Source organism: Bubalus kerabau, chromosome 10 (assembly GCF_029407905.1).
Source record: "Bubalus kerabau isolate K-KA32 ecotype Philippines breed swamp buffalo chromosome 10, PCC_UOA_SB_1v2, whole genome shotgun sequence".
Taxonomy (NCBI): Eukaryota; Metazoa; Chordata; class Mammalia; order Artiodactyla; family Bovidae; genus Bubalus; species Bubalus kerabau.
In genome coordinates, this window is record NC_073633.1 from 31920427 (window position 1) to 31932397 (window position 11971).

The following is an 11971-nucleotide window of genomic DNA, read 5'->3' on the forward strand; positions in this document are numbered from 1 at the left end:
TTAGTCTGTAAGCTGTGCTGCAATGAAACATTATTATTGTGAAGCCAAATCCAAACAATGAGCGTAACACACAAAGCCCTTCACAATCTGATCTTTATCTACTTGTTTAACCTCACCTCTTGAGTTCTATGTTCCAGATAAGAAAAGAATAGTCACATTTCTGTCAAATGACATGCTATTCTTCCTAAGACAGCTGTTGCGCCTCCTTTTGTACCCGCAGGTGGCGCTAGTGGTACAGAACCTGTCTGCTAACGCAGAAGACGTGAGAAAGGGGTTGATCTCTCGGTAAGAAAGATCCCCTGAAGGAAGGCAGGGCAACCCACCCTGGTAATTTTGCCTGGAGAATCCCATAGACAGAGGAGCCTGGCAGACTACAGTCCATAGGGTGGAAAAGAGTTGGACACAACTGAAGGAGCTTAGCACGCACACACGTGGCACCCACACACACCCTTTCTATCTCCCTCTTTCTCTCCTCCCTTTCTTCCCTTCACCCCTCCCTCCCTCCCTCTTTCCTTCCTTTCTTCTTTCTTGCCCATCCCTTCTGGATCCCTTCCTTTCTCTTTCTCCATCTTTTTACTATTTATTTACTTTTTTTCCTTTGATCGAATAACTGGTACTAGCAATCTACACCGTTTACTGATTGCCACCTTCATGAAATATTGGAGGACTTCACCATTATACAGTAATTCTTTGTTTTTGCCATAGCATCTGACATATGTGTATGTAAACTTATACTATGCCTTCTTGTAACTGGTCACTTTTCTATCTCTTTACCAGTCTGAGCTTCTGAAGGCAGAGATGTATTTTTCATCTCCATATTATGAATTCCTAGCACAGTTCAGTTCACTTCATAGGCATGCTAGCATATTTTCTGAATCAACATTAAAAAAATGAATCGTTATTTTTTTAAGGATTGAAAAAACATTCCAAAAAGTTTTCCAGAAGGAATGAGAAAACACTCAAAAAGCTACAGCATTTTTCTACACTAAAGAATTTGCACTTTATACTTTGCATCATTTTTTTTTTTGCATGTCTTAATATACCTACTAGACTGTAAACCTCTGAGGACAGAGGCCAAGTGTTAATCATCTTTGATTTTTTTTGGTATCTAATACATCAGCTGGTAAAGAATCTGCCTGCAATGCGGGAGACCTGTGTTCAATCCTTGGGTTGGGAAGATCCCCTGGAGAAGGGAAAGGCTACCCACTCCAGTATTCTGGCCTGGAGAATACCATGGACTGGGGTCACAAAGAGTTGGACACGACTGAGCAACTTTCACATTATTTTTAGGTAATATGTACATTGTAATTGCTTACTAAATGAATAAATCATTATTTCTGCCCCCATTTGAATTTTAATTCAGTAACTTTCCGCTTGGAAGCCTTAATCATTTCATATATGCAAGGAAAGAAACATACCATTGGATCTTGAAGAAGAAAGTGGGGGCAGATGAGTGCAAGGATATGGCAAAAAGAGGAGATGATGGATAAATATGGTATGAGACTAGAGTAACCAAATGTGCCAGTTTGCCTGGAACTGAACTCATTTTAACCCTGAAAGTCTTATAACTCAGGGAACCCTCAGCCCCAGGGAAGCAGGGATAGCTGGTCACCCAAGTGAGGTCTCAAAGTTGACCCATCTACGTCAAAAATGCATGTGTACTGGTCCCCTTGGATCTTACTGAAGCCCCTCCTTTCTCTTATTTGTCCACAGAGAAAAAGGAAAGGGCTTCACTATGACCATGAGAGTATTAAGAGGACATACAAAAGTACTGAGAAGACACTTGGGAAGAACTGCAGGGGCTGTCCAAATGGACTTCCAAGAAGGCTGGATATCCTGTGCAGCTGAGTACACTCATTATCAACTGATGTCACACTCCAGAAATGCAGGCTGTGGGGAAATACATGGCCAAGGTCCTTGGGTGGGTAGATGCAGCCCTGATACTCTTTCTATTCTAAACTAAATTACTCAGTAATGCTGCATTTTTTTAACCCATATTTCCTTTGACTAACTCTGCTTTTTTCTCTTCTTATGGTTACCTGAAGGTAGTTGATTCTTTCAATCAAATTTCTCTGAAGGTATTATTAGAAGAAAAAGACTCCATGAAGACCTTGGAAATAGGGAAATATAATGGGAGGAAGCAGCAGCCAGTGAGACAGATTGACTTGGCATTGTATTTAAGAAGAAACTGGGGCTGGTATTCTGATCTAGATTGAGTAGATGATTTTTCAAAACATTTAATGATCTAGTTTCCGATGATCAATATACTGAAGAAAACATATAGCAACCTTGGAGAAAGAAAGACCTAAAATAGTTTAATTTGGTTTCCTTACTTAAGGGAAAGAAATACTTTATTATTCCTGAGGGACACTCTGGTATCAGTATGAACCACACTGATGTCTGACACTTCCTTCAGAAGAACTTTGAATGTCTCCCTGACAGTCGTTAGCCCTGGTTTGGCCAGGATCTGTGTCTCTGTCTCTTCTTTCTAAATGAAGTTATATCATGGAATCTATTCTATCATTGTTTATCAAAACCATTGTTATGATTTCCTAAGACTTGATTACCCAGTAGATAGACAATTATGTATACATATAAGTAAAAACAAAACAGGGTTAATATTCTTTTAGTTTTAAAAAGAATTTATGAAACATTCCCAAACTGATTTGCTTTTCCTAATTCCTTAACCTACCTGGACTTCCAAGTGGATGGTAATTACTGTAGTTTGTCGTTGGTTCTGTCTCTCTGAAACAATGTAAAGATATGTAGATACAGCTCCTATAAGTGGAACCAGGGAAGCGATACTTTTAATCCTGTTTGACATCATCTCCTATGAATTGCTAGTCATAACTGAACTCTTTTCTTGCTTTCAAAAGAGAGCATACTGTCACTTCGAGTTGTGAAAAAGCTAGAAAAAGAATTCATCTATACTTACTTCCTTTAATGACAAACACCACAGATTTGCCTGGGAATTGAAGCTATTTGGATTTTTGGCCCTCAGATCTTTTATCAAGAATACCACCACCAGCATCACCACAAAGAAACAAATTCAGGATTATTTCTTGAGGAAAAAAGAAAAGATAAGGGCATGATGTGATTTCTGCATACCTGTGAGCTATGCTCAGGAGGAACTGAATCAGTTGTGTCCTTGCTTCTCAGCTCCTGTCTCAAAAGTGTGATTCCCAGGACTTTCACTGAAAAACAAACCTCCTTTTGTACAATTAACTTGGCAGTGACTGCCAAGATTCTCGTCAGGGGAGATGTCTGGAGGATGATGAAAGTTAGACTTTGGGAGTGGTTTTTAGTTTTTAATTTGGAAGAAAGGATTCAAGTACCATCTATGTAAAATTTTTAATTAAAAAAAAAAAGGAGTTCTGAACCAACACAACATTGTACAGCAACAGTTCTCTGATTAAAAACAAATTTAAAAAATGGTGTTCTGGAGAGCATCCTAAAGGTTTGGTTCTTTGTATATTTTAAAAAGTTGTCCTTTGGGAAGGCTAGTCTCTCAGGCCAGTGTCTGCCTTTACCATCTGTGATTAAATACCTTTTAAAGAGCAACTAGGAAAAATAAGTAGTTGTGTGAACTGAGCATATGGTTGTGTGAACTGAGCGTATGGTTGTGTCTTCTGAACTCAAAGTTAATTATGAAATATCTTTTTATTCTGTAAGACCACACCTCTAGGGAAAGGTGACAGCCATATAATCGATCACCAGAGAAATATAGAAGATTGAAAATGTTTTTCTTATGAGGAAAAAAAAGGGAAAAACTTAAGGAATATGAGATTTTTGTTGCTAGTGGTGCCATTATGGTTTATTTTTTGTTTCCTTCAGAATCAGTGGTTTAACTGTATTAGCTCTGTACTATCATAGTCCTTCCCGGGTGGCGCTAGTGGTAAAGAACCCGCCTACCAGTGAAGGAGATTTAAGAGACCTGGGTTTGATCTCTGGGTCAGGAAGATCCCCTGGAGGAGGGCATGGCAATCCATTCCAGCATCCTCGCCTGGAGAATCCTATGGACAGAGAAGCCTGGCAGGCTATAGTCCATAGATTCAGAGTTGAACATGACTGAAGCAACTTAGCATACATCATAGTATGATGAATTTTCTCTTAAGATTCTTGAACTTATTCCTAATGTTATTCTAACTTTTTTTTGTGTACAAAAAAATAATTCTCTTTTTTGATCAATATAATAGGCCCAATAATGCTATTTCAAAAATATCTTCCAATTGAGGTGTTACCTACGTATTTTTTTCAGAGTCACTATGTGAATGACCATTTATTTTTTCAAACAAAATTCACATTTCATTTAGGTTGAAATAAACTTTACAAAATTATTTTTTTTCACCAAAAAATATAACAGGAATATTTTCTGTATTATTCATGGATAAACCACAAAACACTTATTTTTGTAGTTTTGCTTGTAAGTCAAGACAAGTCAGTACATACAGTCATGGAAAAAGACAGACGAAAACAGAAAAATCAGTTGTGAATGACCATTTTTTTATACTTTAATTACAAAAAAAATCTTTGCTCATGCTGTGTACCATGTGGGGTTTTAGTTCCCCAACCAGAGATTGAACTCAAGCCCTTTGCAGTGAGAATGTGAAGTCCTAAACAGTGGACCACCAGGGAATTCCCTGAATGACCTTTTAGAGGATCTCTGGAGTCAGGTATAGTAACGCAGATTGATATAATCAGTCTGTTAGTGTCTATTTCTATGTGGTAGTGAAAGGTTGAGCAAAAAATATTAGAAGTGTATATAGGTCGTTATAGTGCAAGCTGGGGAACCACAAGCATCAAGAGCCAGTTTGAGGTGTCAGAACTACAACCTGTGTATGATTAATAACGGAGGACCCAATGTAGAGTGAACATGGACCAAGACACACTTTCCCTACTTAACAATTTTGTCTAGGATCAGTTCTATCTTAATTTCATCTGTGCTAGGCTTGCCATCGGTTGCCAACTGTTGGTTTTTACCCTGTCCCAAATACAACTCTTTCTGTGTTGTGATGAAATAAGACCAGTGTTTCAAACTTCATGTGCATTGTGGTGGGAAGTTTTCCACTGTGGTGGAAATATTTTTATTAGTATCAAGTGTGCAAAGATATCCATTCTATTTCACAAATTGGGAATTCATTGGAGATATCTTCTGCTTAGTCGATAGAAACATTGGACATGTATATTTGTTTTCTATGATATTTAGAGTTATTTTAGCTGACACAGTCCCTCTTCTTGTTGCTGGGGGAAGCCACTGTTCCCCAGCATTGGGTTTAGCAACCAGTAGGCATCTTTTTCTCTTCTCCATAAAGGTAAGGCTCAGTGGTAAAGAATTCACCTGCCAGTGCAAGAGATGGGGGTTCGATTCCTGGGTCAGGAAGACCCCTTGGAGCAGGAAATGGCAACCCACTCCAGTATTCTTGCCTGAGAAATCCCATGGATAGAGGAGCCTGGAGGGTTACAGTTCATGGGGTGGCAAAGAGTCAGACACGACTGAGCGACTGAGCAAACACAGACATTTTTTTCTCTTCTCCATAAAAGCTAAGGCTTGGCATTTTTTAAAAAATTTCCACCTCTTTCAGTCCTAAAAAGGCAGAAAAAGAGACATAAGAAAGTTAATATAGGGAAATTCCCTGAAGCCCAGGGGTTAGCACTCTCTGCTTTCACTGCTGAGGGCATGTGTTCAATTCGTGGTCAGGGAACTAAGATCCCTCAAGCCAAGCTGCCAAACACAAGCCAAAAAAATATGTCAACATATTTTTTAAAAGGCCAGACATCTGCTTTCCTAATAACTTTTCCTTGTAAGGGGACAGAGACCTTCTTGCATTCTATCATGGCAATTGATTTAAACTTCTCTGTCATTTAACATCTTTACCCACTAGCTTCAGGTACATGTGTCAACATGCTGATTAACAGATGTGGATACATTCTTTGGAGAAAAGTTAATGACCATCCAGAAATTAAAAAAAAGAAATTTAACGGACTAGTTTAACAGCAGATCAGGGAGCAGATAAAAAATATATTAACTCGAGACCACATCAGAAGAATAAGGAATGCATTCTGAATAGATACAAAAGAGAAAAATGAAAGAGAAGTTAAAGTGGAAGTCCAATATTAGTTTGACAACTGAAAAAGATGAAAGAAGCGACAGAAGCAAATATTTAAAGACAAAATGTTTGAAAATTTTTATAGATTTGGTCAAGCACAAAAATCTACAGTCTCAAAGAGCAAGCCCAACACATTACAAACAGTATAAATAAGAATAGATTCATAGTTATATGAGTTGTATGTAAGCAACAGAAAACTAAAGACAAAAATATTACTTGAAAAGAAACAAGAGAAAAAAATTGATTAATTACATCTCCAGAAGTAGGACTTATGCATAAAGTTGATTGCTCAATATCTATAGTGAAAACCGGATGTGGAATTATATCCTGAATATTCTGGGAGGGAAACTGCCAAATCAGAACTGCATCAGCAGGAACAATATCCATGGAGGATCGGTGTTAAACAAAGACACGTTAAATAAAAGCAGTGTGGAGAAACATGTGAAGTGTGCCCTTCCTAACTCTAATAAATATCCAGATTTTGTGTTTTACTTCTTTAGACATAATTTTTAAACAATCTATATCTGAGAGTTCTTTTATAAACCATGTGTGATAAGCCCAGTGTCTGAAGTCTGGGTGTCTTTCTCTTGTGTCTGAGCTTTTTGTTGGCTCTAATTTGTGACACTTTGTTATATTGTATTTTGTGGTAAGAAAAATAACAGCACCAAAGATGTCAGAGGCCTAATCCTCAGACTAACATATTCCAAACCTGTGAATCTGCTACTTCACCTGGTGAAATGGACTTTGATGTACTAAGATAAGGAGTTTCAGCTGGGAAAACTTTCAGTTTCCAGGTGGCCCCTTTCAAGGTGTATCCTTATGTCCTTAAGAGCATTTGAACCTTTCCTGGTTTCAGGAACCGGAAAGATCGTAGGTGTGAGACAAGGCTTGATTTTGTGTTACAGGCTTTGAAGATTCTTGCCAAAGCGACACTGATTTTTAGCACAGCAAGACTTTGTTAGACTTCTGACCTATAGAATTATAAAGATAATAAATTTATTTGTTTAAGCCACTGAGTTGGTGGTCATTTGTTGCATTACTGTAGCAGTACAAAAGTATTACAACCAAAAAAATTTTTTAAGTAATACAGTTGTCTTTGGCATTGTCTGCTCATTGTCCTTGAAAAAGATGTTTGTGTGGATTCTGTGAGACCCAGGAGGAAAATCCCTTCCTCATCCAGGGTTTGGGCTTGTGGCTATCAGGCACCAGAGGACACTATTTGTTAAGGATATCCCTAAATGAAAGCAAAGTCTGAGATTCCTGATATGTAAACTAAGGCTGCCACATTCATGAGGGCCTCTCTGTAACCCCAGCTTCTCAAGGGCTTTTTTTTTTTTCCTTCCCATCTACTTATTACCAAGGCAACCTTCCCTACATACAGTTCCCTAGAATTGGAGTGAGAAGCATGCTTAGTTCTGATTTTTCTATTTTTATACATTATATATATTATAGAATGGCTATTTGATAACAGTTTGATAGGGTGTTTAACTACCCTTAGATGATGTTAAGGCATATTTTTATTTTCACCTCTTTAAGAAACAAAAAGGAATTTTTTGACTATAGGAATTCATAAAATGTGTGCTTATTCCTATCTGCTGAGATGTTTGTGTATGACAAAAATCCTCAAGTATCATTTTGTTGACAAGTGTTAAGTAATATAGGTTGTTGAGACTCTGCTAGATACATAGGTGGCAAGGAAATACAAATGTATATGCAAGATAATAGATACGTTTTTACATATTAAGAGCAAAGAAGAGTAATTTGTTTGAAAACATAAATGGCTAGTTCAGTTCAGTTCAGTTGCTCAGTCGTGTCCAACTCTTTGCAACCCCATGAACCGCAGCACACCAGGCCTCCCTGTCCATCACCAACTCCCGGAGTCCACCCAAACCCATGTCCATTGAGTTGGTGATGCCATCCAACCATCTCATCCTCTGTTGTCCCCTTCTTTTCCTGCCCTCAATCTTTCCCAGCGTCGAGGTCTTTTCCAATGAGTCAGCTCTTCTCATCAGGTGGCCAAAGTATTGGAGTTTCAGCTTCAACATCAGTCCTTCCAATGAACACCCAGGACTGATCTCCTTATGCTGGATATATATAAAATAAAAATGATAAAACATAAAACTTGAGATGAAACAGAACGATTTAGAAGTTTGAAGGAAAGTAAATCATTCACTTTAGTTCAAAGTAACTGTAATAATTTTTTCTAAATAAATATTATTTTGGGTTAATATCTCTGTTCATTGAAAACCTAAAAATGGTGGAATGTCAACTATGCTAATGGGAAGTAATTCTTAGGATAAAACTGACTTTGAAATTTTTATCTAGAGTAAGAAGATAATGAATGGCCTAATAAGAAGCCATAGATGAGGCTGATGAGAAGCCATAGATTTGGGCATTCTGGAGAGCAATGACTCTAATGACTGGGTATGTTTCTTTCAGGGACCCTGGAGCTACGCTGATGCTGTTGGATGGGCGATATTGACCTCAACAATGCCTGAATAATCTAACTCGGTGTGGGTCCTACTCTCACCTGCGTGTATCTCATCTTTTCCCTCAAACTGTCACTTTGCAGTGGGAGGGAAAAAAAAATCTAAAAACCTGTCTGCCATGAGAACTCCTGCAAGAGAGAAATGTTTCATATTATCCTGCTGGTATGCTTTATTTCTTAGTCTTATCCTAAAGTGAAATCCAAGTATAAGTGTTACCTTTTAATGTCATGTTAAAATATTATTTAACAAGCCTACTTAAGGCTCATCTAACTCTAGAAGGATGTAATTTTAACCTAGTATTTGCTATTTATGGGATTTCAGATGTGTACAATTATATAGTTAGATATAATAGAAAACTGCTAAACTGTGTTAATTTTCTTGTTAATGTGGGGGAAAAAATCCCAAATGTTAAGGTTGTTTTCCTTTAGGGCATTAACTGGTTTATATATACCTTAGAAATTTTATTTTAGTTTTCTTTTTTATACTGTGATTATATAAAGTCATTATATTGTTTTTTGAATTGGCTTTGTCATCGTACCATCTCTCATTAAAGAATAATACAATTTTGACATGTGTTCATCATCTATTTCAGAATTATGGTTTTTTAATTTATTTTTTATTGAAGGATAATTGTTTTACAGAATTTTGTTGTTTTCTTTCAAACTTCAACATGAATCAGCCATATCAGAATTATGTTTTATAACATAAAAAATTTTACTTTGACAGCAACACAGTCAGTTACTAAACATAGCATCTTTGTTTTCTGGATAAGATCCATACATAGGCACAAGTTAGAGAAGATGCTTGAAGTATCATCAAGAGACTTGTGTTGTATTAAGGCTCTGTAACACACTGAAGGAAGTGTTCCTGCTTGTACAGCTTCCTATGGTAACTTGGCATTTATCATTCAGCCGAACCCACTCCAGGAAGCATGGTTGGGAAACCACTGAGAATTGTTTTACTCAAATAACAGACTGACATATGGAAAGTTGGTAGCACACGTAGTGTCAAATTAATCAATACGAAGTAGGTAAATGGGAGGGCTGTGTTGTACAATAAGGTCTGACTGTTTCAGAACCTTCAGAGCCCAAGGTCAGCTTTCCAGCAAGAACTGACATGCAGACAACTCAAACAACAGCAGCCCAGGGGATCCCAGGGCTCATTAGGCTGAATGGTGGCATAAGGACCATAAAAGCTTCAGATACAGACAAAGCCCTAGGGAGAGGGGATCTCTCCAGTCCTTACAGCCAGCCCTCAATTAAGGCTTGACTCATAAGAACACCATGAGGGCACAGACAGGCCAACTTTGATGGTCATCTGAGAATTTCTCATTTTGCTAGCCTGAGACTATGAAGAAGGAGCTGGTGGAATGAAGAGCAGGGTAAAATGTTCTTTCTTTGAAACTGCATAGTTCCTGATATTCAATGATGTAAGTTTCTCAGATCTCCAGTCTCCTCCCTTACACCTCTTTCTGACTCTGAAATCCTTTTTATACCTCCTGTTGTTCATACTCTTTTTTTTCTATATACTGACATTTATCAATCTTAAATTCAAGAAATAATTTGAGTTTTGTTCTTGTTTTATGCACTTAGAAGCATTTACAGAACAATGAAATTCCCACAGCATCAGGGAATTCTAGGGATGGTAGTATTTTGGAAGGTGGCTACAAGATTTGGATAAGACAGGATCAAATTTACATAACAGAAGGCACTGAATTCATGGGGGCTTCCCTGGAAGCTCAACAGTAAAGAATTCTTCTGCCAATGTAGGAGATGCAGGTTCAATTCCTGGGGTGGGAAGATGCCCTGAAGAAGGAAATGGGAACCCACTACAGTGGGTTCATCAACTGGGAAATCCCATGGACGGAGGAAGCTGGCAGGCTACAGTCCATGGGGGTCACAAAAGAGTCGGACATTACTTAATGGTAATACAACGATGGCTGGATTCATGGCAATACTGTCCTGAGCCTACCTAATTCTAATATAACCCATCTGGATCCTAATTCCCATTTCTTCCATTATTTCAGTTTCCTCTTTCTTCTTCTTCTTCTTCTTCTTTTTTTTTTTTTTTTTTTTTGCCTTTTGTCTAGCTTAAATCTCTCTTGTTCTAATTTAATTCATCTTTCTTAGGTCACTTGGTATTCTTGACCTGATGAAAAAAGAAAATGATTCTAAGGTGACAGAATTTGTTTTTCTGGGTCTATCATCATCCTTGGAGCTGCAGCTATTTCTCTTCTTTATATTTCTGTTGTTTTACATGGCCATTGTCCTGGGAAACCTCTTGATAGTGGTAACAGTGCGAGCTGATACTCACCTGCTCCAATCACCTATGTACTATTTTTTGGGCCACCTGTCCTTCATTGACCTATGCCTGAGCTGTGTTACTGTGCCCAAGATGTTAGGAGATTTCCTACAGGAGGACAAGATCATCTCTTTTTCCGGATGCCTGGCCCAGATCTGCTTCCTGCACTTTCTGGGAGCCAGTGAGATGTTTCTGCTGACAGCCATGGCCTATGATAGGTATGTTGCCATATGTAATCCTTTGCAGTACCTGACAGTCATGAACCGCCAGCTCTGCTTTCAGATGGTTTTTGCCTGTTGGTGTGGGGGTTTTGTCCATTCTATCACACAGGTCACACTGGTCATTCAGCTGCCCTTCTGTGGGCCCAATAAACTGGACAACTTCTACTGTGATGTCCCACAGGTCATCAAGCTAGCCTGCACGGACACATATGTAGTACAGGTGCTGATGGTCTCGAACAGTGGTCTATTGTCTCTTGTCTGTTTCTTGGTTTTGCTCTTCTCTTATGCTGTCATCCTGGTCACCCTGAGAACTCGCTTCCGCCAGGGCCAGAGCAGGGCACTCTCTACCTGTGCCTCCCACCTAACAGTGGTCAGTCTGATCTTTGTGCCATGTGTATTCATCTACCTGAGACCTTTCTGCAGCTTCTCTGTGGACAAAGTTTTCTCTGTCTTCTACACAGTGATCACACCTATGTTGAACCCTCTCATTTATACTCTCAGAAACACTGATATGAAGACAGCCATGAAGAAGCTGAGAAAAAAACATGTGACATCCTGCTGCCATGTCAAAGAATGAACAGGAAGAGGTGATTTAGAAAATATATTCTTTCTTAACACACTCTTAACTCATCCTGTACCTGAGTACATGCATGAGAACAAATTTGGTGACTTTGGTATAAAAGAGAAGGCAGTATAAAAATTATAATGCATTGTTCTTGATTATAACTGGGAGGCATAGGTGACTTTATCAGGTGTCAAATATTAAGCAAGGACCTCAGTAGCGTTTACTGGCCCACAAATGATAATAGGAATTGAGTACTAGGGTCAAAGGGACACGTTGAAAGATCAACTC

At 38.4% G+C, this 11971-nt stretch overlaps 1 protein-coding gene across 1 annotated transcript; it reads left to right on the top strand.

Moving 5' to 3' along the window:
* Positions 1-10732: 10732 nt before the first annotated feature.
* LOC129622070 (olfactory receptor 4Q3-like) lies at positions 10733-11709 on the top strand. Its single transcript, XM_055538989.1, is given in 2 exon segments — positions 10733-11654; positions 11657-11709. Coding segments are annotated over 2 exon segments (960 nt in total). The 5' UTR covers positions 10733-10747.
* Positions 11710-11971: the final 262 nt, after the last annotated feature.